The 20,805-nt window shown below is 40.1% G+C and overlaps 1 protein-coding gene across 1 annotated transcript in view; it reads right to left on the reverse strand.

Moving 5' to 3' along the window:
- The window catches only part of LOC121885652 (potassium/sodium hyperpolarization-activated cyclic nucleotide-gated channel 1), a 74,410-nt gene extending 54,658 nt beyond the window's left edge, over positions 1-19,752 (reverse strand). The window contains exons 1-2 of the mRNA XM_042395323.1: positions 19,182-19,752; positions 10,913-11,336 (exon numbers count right to left, since the gene is read on the reverse strand). Of these exons, the coding sequence (XP_042251257.1) occupies positions 10,913-11,336; positions 19,182-19,537 (780 nt within the window). The 5' untranslated portion in view covers positions 19,538-19,752. The remainder of the gene's footprint in view (positions 1-10,912; positions 11,337-19,181) is intronic.
- Positions 19,753-20,805: the final 1,053 nt, after the last annotated feature.

Below are 20,805 nucleotides of genomic sequence, written 5' to 3' on the forward strand. Positions count from 1 at the left end.
TTCATCCAATATGTTTTTTTTTTTAAATATATGCATATGTGTGTTTCTGATTAATGTGTGGATTTGAGTTGCAAGAGTTTCTGTTGACATACTCTTTTTAAAAGCCCTGTATTTATAGCGATGTATGCATAACCAGTCTCTGATTCAACAAAACACAAAAATAAAGTGCAGCTGTGGAACTATAATCAGAGTATATAAAGCTTTACTTTTCTCACTACTTTAACACCATGGCTCTGACAATTAACTTTGTACTCCAAACCATATGGTCAAGCAATTAACACTCTCTACTGCAGTTAACAAGACCAACTGACGGCAGAAGGAGCACTGAGTGACTTGGCAAGGGACAAATGGGTTAAATCTACAGGGGACGAGGAGAAAAACTCTTTCTTTCAGGCGGTGGAGTCTGGGATTTTCCACCCCGTGGGCCAACAGTGAGCTTCCCTCAGTGAGCTGAGCAAGAACATGATTCAAGGCACATTATGTTCATCGTCAGAGAGCCGTGTCTTAAAACAGAGACGACAAGAAAACAGACAGCATGAGAGGGAAAAAAGCATTGTCCTTCGTTTTTGTCTGCTAGACAAAATTGGACTAGAGGAGTCCATTAGGCTATTGTGTGTGTGTTAGACTTTACTTGCTTGGTTGTGCGTGTGTGTGTGTGTGTGTGCGAAAGGGTGAAAAAAGAAAAACACACAGAGAGGGTTGAGAGTAAGAGACATAATGTGTGTTTTAGGGAAGATAATTGCTAACTGCTGCACCGAAGAAAGAAGTGCAACAACCAAATAGTGTTAAATATGTTAATATAGTTATTCAAGCACAAACTAAAGCTCTAATAAATTGAGTCTACAACTTCAGTAACAGTAATGACAACCAAAACTATATTGATAACAGCAAATATGAATGTTGACAGTCTAGGTAATAAAATATGGTTTATATTTCCTAAATTTGTAGTGGGTTTTTTAATTTAAAAAATGTCTAGACAATATAACACACGTTTGTACAGTACATTTAACATAAATGCTGCTGAATACTGCTATGCCAGTGCGGGTTCCTCTTAGTTAGACAGAGATCCCCTTCCTCATAAGATGTCAAATGTGTGACAGGCAGATTGTCACACATTAAGACACGTGACAGAGCTCTTTAGCCCCCCGCAGGCTGCAACTCCCACACACGAGATAACAAAGGTCTGCTTCGCCTCCAGTATAATACAGGGCAAGGGGTTCCCAAATCTCTTTATGCCAATGACCGCCAAAATTCTATAATACCTTGTTGACTCCTGTCTACATACTACACAAAGCAAAACGCAATTTAATTTGGCTGTGAAATCAAGGCGCTCGCAAGCTATAGCATCTTGTTAGAAAGTCAAACCTGAATAAAAAGATGCAAACACGGTTGCTGTTAACATGAAAATGCAAACATTTTTTTTTTCCATAAAAAGGCTGCTGTTGTAAGATGTGCTCAACCAAACGGGATAAAGCATGTAAAAACACCACTAGAGAGCTTGAACACTGATGAAAAATGCAAGAGTGAAGAAGAGGCAGCAGTGAATTCACTGTTCCGTAGCCAAGTGCTTAGTAGCACTGGACACATGCTTTAGTGACAAACGCAATGTGTTTCTCCATGTATGGATATCGGTCAGTAGCAGTTGTACAGCACAAAACATGACCCTGTTCACTGATATCAAATCAAGATGAAGATTTCTTTGTATTACAGTATGTTCATATTCAGAGCCAGTTTCAGATACATGAAATCCAAAGGTCAAATATGTATTGAGCCTTTTATTCAGCATTTCATTTCTTAAATCAGCAAATTATGCTATCATTGTAGCCACATTGAGTGTACTAGAGCTTACAATGTGCAGTGTTGGAATTATTCTAAGACCAGCAAAGGACCAGATAGATAATTGTTAATACAGTGATGAGCCTTAAAACAGTAAGACCGCATTTCAACTTCACCTCCAGAAAATATCAGGCACCTACTGTATAACTCATGAAATCACAATAATGATCTGTATTTATACATAGATTTGTAAAATGCACAGAGGCCATTAACTTCAGAAGAAAAGCATAAGAGTCACCCCAAATGGTGGAGTACAATCACATTAGAGGAAGGTGACCGAGACGGAGCAACTGCTCAAGCAGAAGCTCAGATATGAGGATGTAGATGATGTCTCCCCTGACTCCCAGGTAATTGTATCCAAATGCAAACTACAGGAGGAATGTCTTATCAAAAGAGTGTAATCAGCACGGCACTCTGCACATCAATTTTAATACAGCCACATGCCTTGTGTGGAGAAATTATTCTTGATTCATTAACCTTCATGCAATTTTCAATCAATCAGACTTGTTTACGTATAAAAAAGAAAGCTAAACTTCACTCATGACACACAATCCTGCTTCAAGGACTTCTGCCCCATTTGATAAATAACATGACTCCAGGCACAGAATTCATCTGAAACAAGTGCAAACATCTTAGTTGTCCCTCAGTGTCCTCAACATAGCTTTGTGTGTAAAATCAGACCTCTGTTTGCTTTGCAAAACAATGTCCCCTCAAAAAAAAAGTTCTTCTTGTTGGGATATTAAATATAAACAACCAACTGTGCAGCAGCCTTGCTATGTGTACTTCATGCAGCAGCGATACAGAATCCAGGCTAATTCACAACTTTTCCAAAGTTAAATTGCGTGTTGGGCTCTACAACTTTCCTAGAAGCCTTAATCTCTTAGTGACTTTGTTAGTGAGCGGAGTTACTGTAGATCTCCACCAGCTGTGTGTGATTTCTTTTCAAGAGATTTCAAAGTCAACTCCGATGATTATCTGATTCATTTTGAGTGTTTCACTTAAACGTTTTTTATCAGATTTGATCTGACGTCTTAAAACACTCATTTTGGGACATCATTCCCATTATTTGAACTATTATATTGAAGTATTGGCCTGTGAAAAGTCAGTAGTATATTTTAGGAATGAAAAAGATAATTTGTGCTATCAAACTGTCATATGCTACCTCTAGGCTACAGGGTATGAAATATCCAGACGCACACACACACACACACACAGACATAGACATGACACAGTACCACAATAATCCTCGGCCTCACACACGGACATCACATCACATCACATCACATCACATCACATCACATCAAATCATGTCACATCACATCACATCACATCACACGAAAAAGTTGTATACAGTCATCAGCCAATGGCTCCGCTCCAACGCAGCTTTCTCACAGAGGAGAGTCCCGTTCTACAACTAAATGCCATTTGAGAGAACATGCTAATGAGGCCAAGCTCCCTTTAATTATCCTCCTATAAATGTCATTCGCTGTTCACTGTGATGAATGCGTTGTATATTTCCGTATAAATCCAACTTGTCTTTGTCACTGTAATAAATTGCATGTAGGTGCAGCTAAAATAGAGAAGCATGTCTTGAAATGTAAATAAATAAAAAAAAAATACCAGATCCCATTGAAAAACCTTTGTCCTTACTTAATTTAGAATCGTTTCACAAGTTGTAATTACAGATAGAAATAGGTTCAACACAACTGGAAATCAATCAGAGGAAAATAATACAGGAATCACTTTTGCTGCTGTGTGACACACACACAAAGATGAAAATCCCTCCCTTTGTTTCTTTTCTTTTTCTCTCTTTCTTGTTGTTTCTCTTGCCCTCACTTTCAACCCCACACATGATTCAGCACTTCATGATTCAGGACACCATCTGTGTGTGTGTGTGTGTGTGTGTGTGTGTGTGCTTATGCACCTGCGTCCTTGCATGAGACCGAGGCGGTGGCCTCAAGGCACTGAGGACATGGCATAGCCTATTCTGAGACAGGTGAATCAAGTCCACAGGACTCAATAAACCAAAGCCGACTAATCTCTTTTGGCACAAAACTATCTGTTGCTGAGGTGGCAAATTACACAATGGCACAGTGGACCCCGTTTTTCGCCTCACAATGCCAGCGAGGAGTGCTGTCATTTATCAACCAAAAATGCAAAATGCGCACTGGTTTCAGATTCTCAAATGTGAAGATTTGCTGTTTTATATCATTGTGAAATACTGATTTGGATCTTGAGTTTTGAAAGCAACTTGAAGACGTCACCTTGGGCTCTGGTAAATTAAAACAGGCATTTTTCACTATTTTCTGACATAACTAACTGAAGAAATCATCTACACATGAATACTAAGCATGACTATTAGTTGAATCCCTATTTTCAATTTTCTCTGTTTTATACCTTAACTTGAAATTTCTGTTCATTTAGTGCACTCTACATTATTAGAAATGATGTAATCTGCAGATATATAACGGCTACTGTCATCAAAAACCATATGAAGAAACTGAGCCTTTGAAGTTCTTTCCTGGCTTTAATCCAGGAAACTAAAAGTGTGCACAGACAAACATTCACACCTCATCCACCTTCATTCTGTTTACATACTACATCTAAAGATGGAGGAGTATAAAGAGCTCTGTTGTCAGACTGTCACACAATAGCACGGATTATTTCAGAGGAGACTAAATTTTGCCAGAGTAATGTAGTTAAAGGCTCCTCTTCTGCTCCCATTCAGTGAACTAGATACCCAGGTCAGTTGGCTCACATTTTCCCCCCTTTCAGATCAATTTACCAACCGAGCAGTGAATCAACCGTGCACCTTTGCTCAGGACGAGGGATCCCTAAAGACACTCTAATTAAACAGATCACTTGCATCATGCTCTGCCGTCAACCGTAGCAGAACAATGCCTTGTAAAAAAATAGCCAGCTCAAAAGACAAAATATATTTTCTCCACCAGTATCTTTGTATTTACCAGTCATTACCAGTCATTAGTGGTGAATTAAAAGATCACATTGAGCTGACTCAACCTGTCACATTAGTGCTCACAGAAACAGGTTCTGCATTGACATGACAGCTCTATGATTCTGACACCGACAAAGTGAAAGTGGAGTTTCACTGCCATAGCTGCCATTTTCTACAGGTAGCAGCTTAGTGCCTCACAGACATTAAGCTCATTTTCCTATAAAAAATGAATGTAATTCTTGTTGCATGACTGAGATGATAAAAATAAATCAACATCACTGATTCAGAGAAGGCCCAACCTCCCCCCCTCATCAAGAATGCATACTGTTCATATGATGGGCAGAAGACCCTTTCAGGGCATCTTCATGCCGCAAACTCTGGTGATGACACGATGGCAGGAGATGATGACACAGTTTCATCACCATGAGCAGATTTTCAGAACCATAAAAAAGAAATTGGAAAAGAGAGAAGCAAAGACAGAAAACTAATAACTAATAACAATACATGATTAGAATAATAATCTACAATAAGTAAATTACGGTGAATTATCAGCAGGTGAAAATCGTGATATTACCCCCTGTGCCACTACTGTATTGTGTTTATCTTGACTATAGTAGGTGGGAGTCATAACTCACCACGTGTGAAAATGTGTTGAAAAAGTATCAAAATACAGGTGAATCTGCAACATGACCATGAATGAAACACCACAATATCAGTTTAAATAAAGAGGAAAACAATTGTGTCAAAATGCTTATGTATTTACTGCATCATGAAGCACATATGTTGATAATTATGGTTGACTCATAGTGTGTTACGAAGCAGAGTCTGTGGTGTTTTAACACACACTCAAACACACTACACACAAATGATGTGTGTGAGATTCAAATGTAAAGGATAAAAAGGGGACAAATCTCCGTCAGTATCATAAAAGAATACACCATGAGTTTACAGGCAGCTTATCGACAGGAAAATTGTACCATACTCTAGTTCTCGTTCTGCAGTTTGCTAAATTAGCCTCCAAAATGTTATATTAACGTATTTACCACAATTTTCAATGCAGCGTCTCAGAGAGAAACAATAATTAGGTCCCAACAGATGTCTTATGAGGCAATCATTGATGACTTTTCTGCAGAGAAAATACAATAAATGGTAAAGTAACTAATTTAAAAATGTGTGTGTTTTTGCCTGTTAAATCTGTAATGCATATCCAAGGTATTTCACCTTTTACACACCACAGAACAGTAACAGAAAAAGAACAATTTTTCTATATCCTCAGTATAACCACAGACATGCCAAAAGCCTGAAGCTTCCTGTTTTTAGAGTATATGGGTTGTTCTCAATTATTTATACCTTTAACTGAGCATAAACATAGACTAGATTGTTCTGCAAAATATGCTTTATTTGCAGTGAAAAGTAATGTAAATGAAATAATACAGTGTATCAGTAAACAGAATGTGATGATGCTGTAAAGATTACTTTTACTGATTTGTTACCGATAAGTTTTGGCCCATAGCTGGGTAACAGTCAAATTGTGCCTGGGGGCTCAGAAAGGGTAGAGCCACCCCCGGGAGCTGGTATGCTGCCACAAGCCCAACCTGAACCCTTGTGCTTTAGCTGAGATCTGGCGGGAGGCCTGGTGGCTGTGATGAGCCAGATGTGGCACTGGGAGCTGTGGGGATTCTCTACAGCAGTTTAAAAATGTTATCCCTTTAGTCTGCTTTCTTTGCACTTTTTATTAAATACAATGAACAAAAAGCAGCACTGGATGGGGTGGGATCTAAAACAATTCCTACATAAATGATAAAGATCTTGCCAACATTGGTGCATATCCAAAGGTAACAACAGAAGGCGGGGGAAAAAAAGACAGCCAGCCTGTCGTGACTGTAAGGTCATTGGGATAATTAGCTCGGTATCTGAGAGGGCATGAAATAATAAGAGAAACATAAGGGAAGCAGGGTTAGAAATGAATAGGAGCAGGGGGCAAAACCGCCCTTGAAAGATCTAAAAATGCCTGTGAAATTAAAAATGAAAGGGCAAAAAAATGCCCCCGATAACTGTTCTCATTATTTCATTGAATTGTTAAATACTCAGCCATTAAATATGATTCCCCCGTGGGCCACTATAGGTGAGTGTTAGGAACCTATGACTATGAGATTTTCTCCAGTGTTCTCTGGGAATTGAGCAGAAATTGTTCACATCAGATGGCGGTATTAATTGATTTTTTTTGTATTTTTTGCTACTTGGAAGCAGCAGAATGCTGTAAACGTAACACTGACATATTATAATCTTTTAGGTTGATAAGGTGAGCATTCTAGCAAACAGATGGCTATATATAGATGCACATCCAGCAGACACAGAGCAACATTACCATTATTGTGAGGTTGTATTTCTGGCTGCCTGATGAATGTAAGTCAAAAATTCACTCTCCTTTTAGCTCTTAAGCTGATAAATGCTCAATTATGTTCACCAGCTAGTCACTAACTTTGTCTGTCTGCCATTTGGTACTGTGCAGGTAGCACACAGTGGGTTTATGAGAGTTTTTTTGCTGCTACCAGCAAAGGGGTTGATGTAACCGGTGAGACAAAGTCCTGAGTTACTTCCAGATGTGTAAATGTACAGAACACCAGCCTCCATTTGGTCGGTGCTTGTTTGTTTTGTTCAGTGCGGTGTATGAGCAGTTTACTGCTCTGCATGACCTTGACACTGTATGACAATTTCTTGACAATTTCCCACAGCACTGCATATTGCAATAATTATGTGCGAGCAAACAAATAAATGAACAAATGAGTGAACAAACACACAGAAAAATGCGTACAAATACAAATAGTAGCACATAGCTAGAACTGCTCTGTGAAAAGTGCCCTGAGATAACTTATGTTATGATTTGGTGCTATATCAATATATATATATATATATATATATATATATATATATATATATATATATATATGTGTGTGTGTGTGTGTGTGTGTGTGTGTGTGTGTGTGTGTATATATATATATATATATATATATATATATATATATATATATATTGAATTGAATATAGTAGCACAAACACCAAGTAAGCTGGGGTCAGAACCTGTACAACATGTATGTAATTCTCAACTACGCAACCACATCTAAAATTCGATTTTACTTGTAAATTACAGTAGAAGTAATGCTTACCCTCCAACTATAGCATGAAATATATATTTTCTATTCATTATTTTTCCGACTAATTGGCACAGCCAGATGGAGTCATCTACTACTCCTTTCTAATGAGTGACAATCAACTGAGTGAGTTGCTTAAATAAGATGCATCAGTTCCTTTGTGAATACTAATACTGTAGCCATTCAGCTGTTTTACTCAGACCATAATACTCAGCAGCCACTTCCCAGCATAACTGCTGGTAAAAGGTTCATGTACTGGCACAAGTACATCTAACAAAGGAAACCAGAGTATTTATGGAGACAATTGAGACATAAACTAATAGGTAATCATCTCAACATATTATATAGCCTACATATATATTACTATTTAAAATCTTGTGAACACGAGTTTGATTTTTTTTTGTAAAATTGAGTTGTGGAAGTGTGAGGTGAAGATATCAAATGTTTTTTGGATGATTACCTCGCATTTTGCAGACTACAGACAGTAGTCAATTGTCTTTTTAGTGCACATTAAGGTCTATGAAAAACATCCATGAATCGCTCTGAAAGAGAGCGTTAACAAAAACAATCTGACTTAGCCCAGTTCTCAATGTCCAGCCTACACTGATGAAATAACATCTCACTTTCCTTTGCAGATGGAGGGAAGAAATGGTGACAAAGAGAGGAGGGGGGCAGGAAGCACACAACAGATGAAGGAATGACGGACATAAGGGCTGGAAGATGACTTATTGTTGAAACTGACTGACTAACTCCATCCTGGGCTTATGTATTGATGGTTCACTGCTTGAAACCCATTATGATGGCAGAAGACTGCATTCGTCCCTCCATTAAAGCGCTAATCCTGCATCCTACACCTAACATGTTATGACAGCTTGGAATTTTTCCACCAAGTGCCTTTTTTCTTCAGTTCCTGTGGATGCGTTTGATTTGCTGTTATTTTATTACTCAGTGTGTCTATTTAATGTGGTACACTAAAAGAACTATATTAAATTTCTATCTGTATTTTTTAGCTTACTAAAGTTGGACCTAGCAAAGGAATGAGTGCCACAGGAGGATGACATACTGTGAGTGAGAAAAAGCATGCAACGGGGAGAGAGGGAGAGAACCACAGAGGAAGAAAGAGGCAGAGTTTGATAAACAGAAAGACGAATGGAGACAAAGAGGAATGACTGAACATGAGAAAGACAAACTGAGAGTGCAGGGCTGTAAGCTCTGCTGTTGTATCCAAGCATTATGACACAACCCTATATACTGCACTGCCTGCCTGTATGTTCGCTGCAGATTTTCATTAACCTTGCGGCACCGTCTGTTTGTGTTTCTAACCTGCTCCATACCATCTCATCCTCCCACTGCATACAGTATGGGCCTACAAACTAGACAGCAATATGCTGTAATTTACTGCCCGAAATTCATAATCAACTTCCCACATAGTGTGCATGTCGAGATAATAACGCAGAGTAACTGCAATGTAAATGGTGCTCACTTTCAGACTATGGTTTGTGATGTGTATCCTACAATAATGTAAATCCAAAACCATACTTGGCAAAGCTTGAATAAAGCTTTGCTGAAGCATGAATAATGTTTTTGTTTTTCAAATGCCACATTTTGCATTAAGGAGCAATGTAAAACAGTTAAAAATAAGCACTGACAGAAAAATATAAGCTACCATAAACACTATAAAAGTCTGCTGTCTCATTGGTGCTTGAGTATAAACATGATCTTTTTCTGCTCCATACATGTTCACTGATCCATAGCATGGGGGCTGGGAATTGAAAACACTGCACAATTGTACTATTTATTTAAGTTCTGGCAGGATACTTCTCAGAACTATACCTATTAGTGTGTTTATAAAAGCTTACATTTCCAGATGCATTATATTTAGGTTGCTAAATGCACCTTTATACAGCAAGCATCTATTTTTACACTTCCAGTGTTATCGACATATCATTGAGCCATGCTGTATATGCACTCTAAAGAACGTAAGGCTCAGGTTGAGCCCCAACAACAACACAACCACTTCTGCCGGTATAACAAACATGGATAACAGCAGCCAGATAACAACAAGGGCAGGAGACGGTGGGGCAAGGACGTTCAGGATGAGGTAAGAGGGAGAGGCAAGCACATTAAAAATGGGGTTGCGGCCACCTATTTACATTTTATCCATGCTACTATTCAAATCAAACATGATGTCAGTGCTTGGCCGTGATCTCTAAAAGGTATCCATCGGCTGAAATGGCTCAGTCATGATATGGAGGAGGACAATCTTTCGATCTGTCAGTGTAATGAAATCATTACCAGGAGAAGGAGAAGACTAGAGCCTGGTTAAATAGTCTGAGTCAGGGAGTGCAGTGACTCAATGGAGGGTAATAATGTATCACCCTCCGATATGTCCTGTGGGGTATAACCTTGTGAATGTTCACACAAGCGCAACCACAGGCGTCTGGAACATCCACACCAGCAAAACATTCAGAAAGCAGTTCATTTAGGCTCTAATCTACATTACCTTTACTCTGTTATACTCTTTTGATAAAATAGTTAACTACATTATATTATGCCCTGAATCCATGTATAATATAACTATTATATTTGGTACTGAGGCTTTTTCTCTCAGAAAAATGGAAGCAATTACTTTTGATTTCTGATTTTGAATTAATTTCACCCATCAATGAGCTGAGACAGACATTACCACTTGTTACCCCAGATAAGCCTTCTGACCAGTGGTGATTGACAGCACCTATTAGATTTATATGTGCACAATTATATCTCTGCATTAACCTTTCAAGGTTGTTACCGTGCTGCTGGGGAAAAGCACCCAGCCAGATCAAGAACGACCACGCAGCGCAGAAATATAAACAAAATATACACCATATCTCTGTCTGACTCATTGTCTTGCTCTGCTTTAATATCAATCTTTTTTATATTTTTTATTTTCCTGTTCACTGATATACATAGATAAATATATACACACCTCCTCCCACTGATGTATGTATCTGATGAGTCGGGACAGTCTTAAGAGACGTAGGAGACTGAGGATCTTGGTGAAGCGGACGATTCGCAGGGCACGGGCTGTTTTATATACCTCCGAGTCAAAGCCTTTCTCCACTATTAAAAAGATATAATCCACTGGAATGGAGGAGAGAAAGTCCACGACGAACCAGCTCTTCAGGTAATTCATCTTGATGACCTTGGGGTCGAGGATGATCTCAGAGCTCTCCTCGTTGACAATCCCCGTCCTGAAGTTCATGACCAGGTCCACCAGGAAGATGGTGTCCGAGGCCACATTGAAGACCAGCCAGGTGGTGGTAGTCTGCTCTGAGAAGAAGGTTATTCCCACAGGAATGATGATTAGATTCCCCATCATCATGATGAGCATTATCAAGTCCCAGTAGAACCTGGAGACGAACAAACACAAATAAGTACATACAGTAATGCAAGGCAGAAATCATATTAAGTTATAAACAGTTGAATATGTGAGTAGCTCGCAAAAGAAAAATAGTCAATGAAGGGAAAAGAATGTATAAGGAATTATCTGTATGGCATTAAACATACCAAACCCTACTTCTTAAGCAAAACAGCTTAAAAGAAATTATCAGCACAAAAACACAACCATGGACCATTTCCAGAGAATGTGAATATCTTTTGTGTGAGGCTAGAATGAGGCTAGAAAGCATTCCAGTTAAATAAAATAAAGAATGAGGCTGTACTTAAACATAGCTGTGCTTTGAGCTAAATGCTAACATCATCATGTTCACAACGACAATGCTAAAATGATGTATACTGTGTCATTTTAATTATGTTCACCATCTTAGTTTAGTGTGTTAGTATGTTAACATTAGCTAACTAGCACCAAACACAAAATACAGTAGACGCTAATGGGAATGTCATAAGTATTGCAGAAATTTGGCCATGAACCAAAATATTGGACACCTTAAAATGTTGACCTGATGATGGCCCTATATGAAAACTCAGGTGTTCACCAATGTTATTACAATTCATCCTGACGGGGACATGAATGTCTGAACCAAATTCCGTAACAATGCATCCAATAGTTGTTGAGACATTTCACTCAAATCCACAACTGTCAACCTCATGGTGGCACTACAGGTAAAGTTAAGGGATCTCTAAAGTGGGTTGGATTCATCCTCTGGGGACCATGTATGTCCAATCCATCCAACATTTGCTAAGATATTTCAGTCTGGACCAAGGAGGTGGAACGACTGACCAACATCCCTAGAGCCCTCCCGCTAGTGTGGCTAAAAAAAATGTTTTGGCTCTTATTTCCTTCTTTGGGAGTTCTGCAATCAGCATATTACATGTTGCCAATGTATCTAGCACAGCAATAATCAGTAGAAGAGTCTTCAAGACTCTGGTCTGTGGATGTACACAGGATGTTATGTCCTCACAAACTATCTTGCTAAGAGGAGCTAACAGCAGGTGCAGCTCTGACAGCTACATTATGCTTGAGTTGTTACCAAATCTCTTTTAGTCTTTTGGCAGTCAGGGCCTGGAGTTAACTATGATTCAAGGACATAATGAAACATGGTGCAATCACTTACTGGATGCATGTGGGCCCCTGTAGTATGAGACCCTCTCATTCTGCCTGGCTGTGTTAATGCCCCTGCCCTCTGTCCTGTGATGAGCAGAGCCACAAGTGATTCATCAGCACCCTGCTCTTTTCACGAAGTGTCCTGGGCCCCGATAAAGGCCGAGCAACCATGAATGAAAATAGATGCTTTCAGGAATCCTATCTCGTGCTAAAAACTCTCCACTGACGCCATCCTTGCTGTCTGACTGCCTGCCTCTGCTCTGCCTTGCTGTCCATCCAATGCTGTTGTTGAAGATGAAAATGGACTGGCTGGCTGGTTGGCAGGCTGCCTGTCTTTGCTGGCAGACTGGCCACCCAGTAATGGATCTGTTTGAATAAATTAAGCCAGGGCCTTGGCTTTATAAATATCCACAGATCATGTGTCTGATAATTGTCTTCACTTCAACTAAACAGCGGTCATCTAGGTGGTTCATAATATCCACCACAGGTATTTTTACACCAGCAGGCATTGAACTGAGGCCTATGGAGTGACTTACTGTAACACCTTGAGCGGGACATCAAAGAAGAGATGATGATGCATTCTGGTTCATTTGATGCTATTTTTCTCAAGTATTAATGGTAGCAACATGTAACAATAACAATGATCATGAGGACCCTATGGTCGGTTATTTCTTTGTTATAAATATCAAAATGTTTGAATAAGAGATTGCAGTGAAGACATCTGCCATGATTCATCATTTCAATTGCTTCATAACAAGATTTATTGAAAAGAACTATTCATATCTGAGGGAAACAAGAACAATGATAAAGATGAAACCATGATTATAAAGATATTTTTAGAAATCCTTTTCATTTGTAGAAAACATAAATTACTTTAGATGACTTAATTAGTCTGTAGTTAAGAAGGATAGCTGCATAGGAACAAAAAGAAAAAGGAACACTTTGAGAAAAAAACTCAAAAAGATTAGTTCATAATCTAAAATAAATTAATTTATAGAATGCTGTCAAGTACCATTTTCATCATAACAATTTTGGATGTGTTATTTCTCCATTTTGTATTTTGTGACAATGTAATACCTAACTACATTGACAATACAGTATAAAATTCAATTAATTTGAAACCACACAGCTTATACTTTCTGGCTTACCACAAGTAAACATCCTGATTCCACTCAACAGTTCATTGTCAGCATCTGTTAATACGCAATTGCTATGTTCCAAGGATTAGAAATGTTGGACGTGTTCCATTCTGATATTGACATATCCAAAAATGAGAGCCAACATCTCTTAGATATGCCTATTTCTCTCATGACTTGAGTAGGTGGCATTTATACTGTATATGACCTCTAGGACACCCACTTATTCATGAATAAAACATTTTGTTTCTTTCTCTGAACTAGAACTATAAAACAGGAGACCACAACACATGCTGCATGAGAGGGTAGTTGTTCACAAACTTAAAGAAGGGCCCTGACAAATGAAGAGCAGTCCAAATGTCTAAATGTAAGTACATTCCTGATTTCAAGCCAAATCTAAGGCAAGTAACCCCTTTTTTAAAAAAACAGTCACAAAGCGTGCCATTGCAGTCAGCCCCAACAACTGCTCTAACACTGCATCCATCATTGTATTAAGCTCTTGCTTCAGTGCGCCAACTCTGAGAAGGCACGCAACCCCAGCTAAACCAGTAGCAGAGTGCAGTTCACCCAGCTGTAAATTCAGCTCCAACTCCAGCAGTGCAATCAGTGCCCAGTTTAACTCCTGCTTCATTTTTAACTACTCCAGCAGTGAACCTTCTTGACTTTCACATCACCTGGTTCTTTTAACAGTACTTTCAGCTCCAGACCAGTAGTGGACCTTGCCCCATCCATGCACTCACATCCAGACAAGCTAGTCATTTCTTATCCTGAGTCCTGTTTCAATTTGTCAACCAGCTCTGGAACACACCAACAAACTGCTGTCCTGATTAAAGAGGGAGTTGCCATTACCGGATCACCGTTCTCAAACGCAGCATTGATTTCTCTGCCAATGTATGCACCCTTTATGACACAACATTTCAAACAACGTAATCAAACAGGTGACACACACCTCACTAACAAGAATCAGTGTATACAGTAGCCCCCTTGGACTACTTTCTGTAGAATCCAAAAAAAGACAAACCGTGGCACACTGGCAATCATAGACATCACTGCTGTGGTACATTAGAGAACCTCCTGCTCTTTAGTGCAACCAGCTCCAGTGGAGGCAGAAGAATTACCATTTTAACAATCCTGCTCTGTATCAAGCCAGCTCGACTTGTAGGTTTCCTCCCTACAACAAGTGCTCTATCATAATCAATGCCAGACCACTCCTGCCAAGCAACAGAGGGAACCCCACAGTCTTACTCAGCATAGCCCGACCCTATCCAATCTGCAGTCTAACAGTTAAACTGTGCTACACTACTACTCATCTTGCTTTAGTCTGTCATTAAATATTCAAGAAGTACTTTTAGGGATGTAACATTATTAAATTTGGGCCTGTAAACACCCAGTCACTGAAGAAAGAATGTTTTATAATATGGAACATCTGAATCTTAAAACTGAGGAATGTCATTTTTATATTGTTTTATTATGTGTTATATTTATAGTAGGAATAAAATCAGAAAAGAAAAAAAAGAAATTTCCTAAAAAAGCAGAACCAGCTAATTTTAGGCAAGACACATTATAGGTACCGATGTCAACTTTAAATGGCGAGAAAAATTGTGCGCAAGAACAGCAATGTCACATTTTAACTATGATCATATAATACACCCATGTGTCTTGGCCAAACAGACACCCTCTTTAAAACAGGCTATGAAAGAGTAGTCTTTTAGACTATGACAAAGGCCTCTCCTTAGAATAACCAGATGTGTATGAGGCCATGCACGAGGCCTCTCTAAAAATCTATGAATAATGAATATTACTAACCTGCCATTAATCTTTAAGCAGCCACTGTGTACAAAGAATATGTTGGATATTGAGTTTCAAACACTCCCACAAAGCAATATAAAGCCTGTGTGAATAGTGGTGTCATTCATGGACTCTACCTACGTAAGATGTTTCATTAAAAGACCATACAGTGTTTTTTGTTTTCTCTTTTTGGTCATACAAGGTTCTGCCACAGTATAAAAAAGAACAAATGAAGAATGGGGCAGTAAATATGTAGTATAATAATGTAACAGTGAAAGATAGCTGGTGATACACTCCTATAGCAAAAACCAAACAAATAAAAATAATTGAGTTGTTAAGTTAAGCCCTACAGTTGAGAGCAGATTAACTTTTAAGCCAAAATACAAGATGACCTGCCAAGCAAAGAGTACCCTTGCCTATGCACCAGCATGATAGGTAGCTTAAAGTGCTGGGATATTACCTCACAGTACCACTTTCAAGCCAGAAGGCAAAATCTCTCTGGCATGGAAGGGTTGTGTCTTTACACTGGTTAGAGGACAAGGACTTCCTCTGAAAAACTGCCCTTTGGAAAATGTCATGACGAAGGACCCTCAGGGGGCCTTCACCAGCCTGAGTTAGTGAAATATTTTCTAATACAGCAGAAATTAAAGGACACACCACCATTGGACTGTCAGACTCAGCACTTAAGTGGTTTCAGTCCTACCTTTCTGGTAGGACTAAGTATGTCTCACTGGGAGGATGCAGGTCTAGATTGCTCCCTGTCACCTGTGGTGTTCCACAAGGATTGGTTCTCAGCCCCATCCTGTTTACCCTCTACATGCTCCCCCTTGGACATGTCATCATTGCTATGCTGCCCCAAACCCTGTCTTAAGGAGATAAAGGCCTAGATAAGCACAAATTTCCCCCACTTAAACACCAGCAACACTGAAACTCTCCTCTCTGCCACTCCACACCAGATTCAGTCATCCCCCATACCTTATGTCACCTTTGACAGCCAGGACATCCCCCTTTCCTCCTCAGTCACTAATCTGGGTATTAGGTTTGACCCTTAGCTGACTTCTGAAGACCATATAAGACAAAACCTCTGTTTACCATTTCAAATACATCTCTAATCTCCGCCTATCTCTAACCCTGTCAGATGCAAAGAAACCTGTATGCCTTTATTTCCTCAAGACTGGACTACTGCAATGCACTCTTAACAGGGATCTCTGGCAGGAGCATCCAGAAGCTCCAGTACATTCAGAACAGCGGTGCCAGGATCATGACGAGAGTGCGAAAACACAAACATATAACACTAATTCTGTTTTCATTGCACTGGCTCCCTGTCACCTTCAGGATTGACTACAAAGTCCTGCTACTCACATACAAATCCATTAACGGACATGCGCCTCCCTACCTACAGGAACTGATCATCCCACAAACCTCCCTCCGCTCCCTCAGATCTGCCAACAGCTTGCTCTTCCAGGCCCTCAGTACTAAGCACCACACCATGGGGTATCGAGCCAGCTGCTCTGCTGGACCACACTTGTGGAACAGCCTTCCTAACCATCTGAGTGCAGTAAAGACCCTAGACTCTTTTTTTTTTTTTTCTAAAAACCTTTCTATTCAGGAAGGCTTTTTCATCTTAACTCTTGTTGCTATTTTCTTTATGTTGTGTGTTCTATGTTAATACTGTAGCACTTTGAGTTTCACTATTAATGAAAAGTGCGGTACAAATTAAATGCATTATCATAATTATTAGTATTATTTGTTATTTATGATCCATCATCGCCCATTACAACACTTTTCTCCAACACTTTTCCAGGTCTTTTCTCCTTTTATTGTCCCCAAATGTTCCTCCTTTGACAAAACAGTGTAGCAAATGCAGCCCATACACTTAAGACAACTAATTAATTAATACAAAAATTAATAACCATAAAGAAGGTATGCATATTACTGAATTATTCAGGTCCTACCCTTTGGCCATCTTTTAGACGGGTCAATCTCCTTACATAATTGTTTTCAGAGAATGCTAAGCTCATTGACTGTTGTGTTGTGCTACTAATCCTTGCCCACCGTTATTGTACATCTGTGTGCGTGCATGTGTGCGCACAGCATGTGCATATGCCTTTGTTTTCGTGTGGGTGAGGGCAGGATATCCTAGTTAGCATTATTCTCATGTAATTATATGGCAAGCGCATAGAAATTGTACAGGGCAAGAAAAAGTAAAGGCCCAATGGATATTTATGTGGTTTAGAGCCATCATGCTCACTGTGTTGTATCTCATTGTTGCACTAAAATATATCAATACAATCTATCTGTCAAAACAAGCATGGTACAACAGTCGTAAAGGCCAGTGGAAGTGCAACTGCAACTTTCAGTGAACCAGTTTTTTAGCTTAGAATTTAGCTTACATAACAAGCTCCAGCTCTGTATCAGAAGCAGCAGCAGAAAGCTGAAGGAACCAGAGTGCTGCATATCCAGGCCTGCTCTGAGTTCAGGACCATGGACAGCTCTGTGTTCAAGGCAGAGGGAACAACGTGCCCTGGCACTTTACATGTGGCTACAACGGAAAACGGGGATGACTGTCACCATCAAGCTGTGCCAGGGGACACTGGTGCACAGACTGGGCCAGATGAGATGCTTAATTGGTTAGGTGGTGAACTGTAAACACGCAGCTTGTGGAGAACCAGTCCTGCTTGTACCTGATCTCATTTGTTTCCCATTTGAACACACTGTGTTCAAATGTTCAACAAATTAGAGCAGGCAGGTTTATTGTCTACACTCTAACTGACTGGACTCATTTGCTAACACAGCTTATCATGAATGTGTGATGATATAGTCGAGTCCTTGCGTCTTTCACCAGGCAGTTTCACTTACTGTCTCACTCTTCGGGACAATAGGACAATGCACTTTTGGCTTGTTTAGGTGAGAGAATAGCGTGCCAAAGCAAAAATTAACAGCCTGCAGGCCAATCATGTCACTGTGGCATTTAGAAAATGCCAAGAAAGGAAGTGTGGCATGATCCTTCCGCAGCTCTTTTGAAAGAAACACATTCCATCACATTTCCTCAGCAGGGCAGCTTCAAAAATATATCACTCACACATTAGTCCTGTCACATGTTTGCAACTGTAGCCTATGATTAGATTCCATAATCAATTTTCTCTCAAAATTCAAAAAACACGGCCATCTTCCCCTTAATCGTTTCCCTGCACGATTTTACCGCATTCTGTGCTTCTTCTTTTTTTTTTTTGCACACAGGCCCGTCGTCTTACCGCCGCCTATGAAATGTTTACAACCGTGATGGTGCATTGGCACTGTCACGTTGTGTGCAGGTACTGTCGCCCCTACACAAGCGGAATATGTCGCAATGAGGACCTGGCACTGTGCTGTTAGTGTGCAACAGCCAGAATGTGCGCGCTTGTGTGTGTTTTCAAATCATGACATTCACCATCATTTTCCCAAGGACATTTCACTGATACACCTTTGTAGCCTTAATGCGTCCCTCTCTATTAGGCTATAATAAAAATGCCGCAATGAAACACACACACACACACACACACACACTCGCAAAGCACATTTTGACAGTGAAGCTCTCAGCCAGCGGAAGCCTGATTGCCTAAATACAGAGGTAGATTAGCGCTTTGGGGCAGGCTGTGCGTGTGCTGATGACAGAGCGTTATGTGTGAAAGTGTACAGCTTGCAGACCCTGGGGTGACGGGAGGGGTGGATAAAAAAAAGGGGGGGAGGGAGGAGGAGGGTGAGCAGGTGTCTTTTCCAGCCCTTACCTAAAATCGCTATATGGATGAATGATCCAGTATCCGGCCGTTTGAACCCTCTCTTGCTCTTTCTCCACGGCTTTCTGACTGCCGAACATACGCAAGGAGAACTTATTGACTCCGGGCTGCATCATGGCCCCAAATTGCCTCTGCATAAAACCAGATTGCCTGGCCGCCCCCTCCAGATCGTCAAACCCGACCATGGCCTCTTCCCGCTCCCCCTTGAAGCCCACTGAGTTGCCATGGTCCTTCATGTTCTGGCTCCCCGTGTTATTTTTCTGTATCGAGTCTTGCCTCTGAAAAACATTATTCCCATCCGCCTTCTCCTCCTTGTTGCTGGAGAACGAATTAGATTTGTCTTCCATGGTGTTCTTAGTTTTCCCGTTTTTCTCTGTGACAAAGCGTTCCGTCTCCTGCTCGGGAGGACTGCGCGCAAAACTCGAGAGGACCCGCCGTGGGCTCTCCTGTTTCTTTTGATGTCCTTCAAACTGTTCAGCTCCTCTGCCTTCAACGCGAGTGCTGCAAACTGAGACAGAGTACCAGAGAGCCCGGTGGATCAGGTTTCTTGGGTTACCGCCATCTACCGACGGCCCCGGCTTCTACCGTCCAAAAGCCTCTGCCTCGTCTCACTTCGCACGGCACTGCGGTTTAACTGGCACATGCTCCTGCACCTTATTTACATAATGTGGCTCATGATAGCCCCCTCCTTTCTCCTCATATGTCACCAGTTTCATACATGGCAGGAGGAAGCCAACATTATAGAAGCAGATCGGTTTTAATTGTATATGAAGTTAATGGAGACGTGTTTTTTATTCCTTTTTTTATGCAGTTGATACACCATGTGTGCTTCCTGTTGCTCGGCTGGCAGCAGGTTTGTTTCCTACTGAGGAGTGATAATAGAAAACAACACGGTGAAACATATTGTTATGTCGGTGTGATCATGGTTTGTGCCACTGGTCATGTGAGAAAACTAGTTGAACATCTTGTGGATATCACACCTTTAAAGGTGTTGCAGATATGATCCAACATTTAGAGTTTGAATGTTGCCTGCAAGCTACTTGTTTGAGGCAACTTGCAAGTAGATAATATGCTTCAAATAAAATCACCTGCATGGTGCGTTTTAAATAAGATTTAATTAGGCAATATCAGCTAGAATGCTTTGTGATACTGTATAAATAAGAATGGCCAACTACTCTTACACCCTCTTAAACATCTACTTTTTCCCACCCATCTTCAATTTTTGTTTAAATTTTTTTGTTAAACCAACAAATTAGCTCAGGCACTATGTTTATCCAGACATTTCTAATGAAATTATTGGGTTCATTGTTGTTTTTATAAACCAACCCTGTGTACGTAGGGCACCAGTCCGAATAAATGAAGGGGATTACTGATAAACAAAAACAGAGAAGGGGAAAAAGAAAAGAGGACAAATGACCTACACTGAGTAAGATTAAAGATAAACTTGAGGGAGGACAATTTTGGAGACTGGAATTACAAAACAGTGAAACTGTGCTTTGAGAAAAAAGAGGAATGAAGTGATGTGGAAAGAATATTTATTATAAGAAGAAGCAGAAGGACGGAGCAAACAGGATGAGTAATGGTATTTGAGGGAAAGACAGGATGTAAATAACTG

This window comes from Thunnus maccoyii, chromosome 19 (genome assembly GCF_910596095.1).
Source record: "Thunnus maccoyii chromosome 19, fThuMac1.1, whole genome shotgun sequence".
In the NCBI taxonomy this organism is placed as follows: domain Eukaryota; kingdom Metazoa; phylum Chordata; class Actinopteri; order Scombriformes; family Scombridae; genus Thunnus; species Thunnus maccoyii.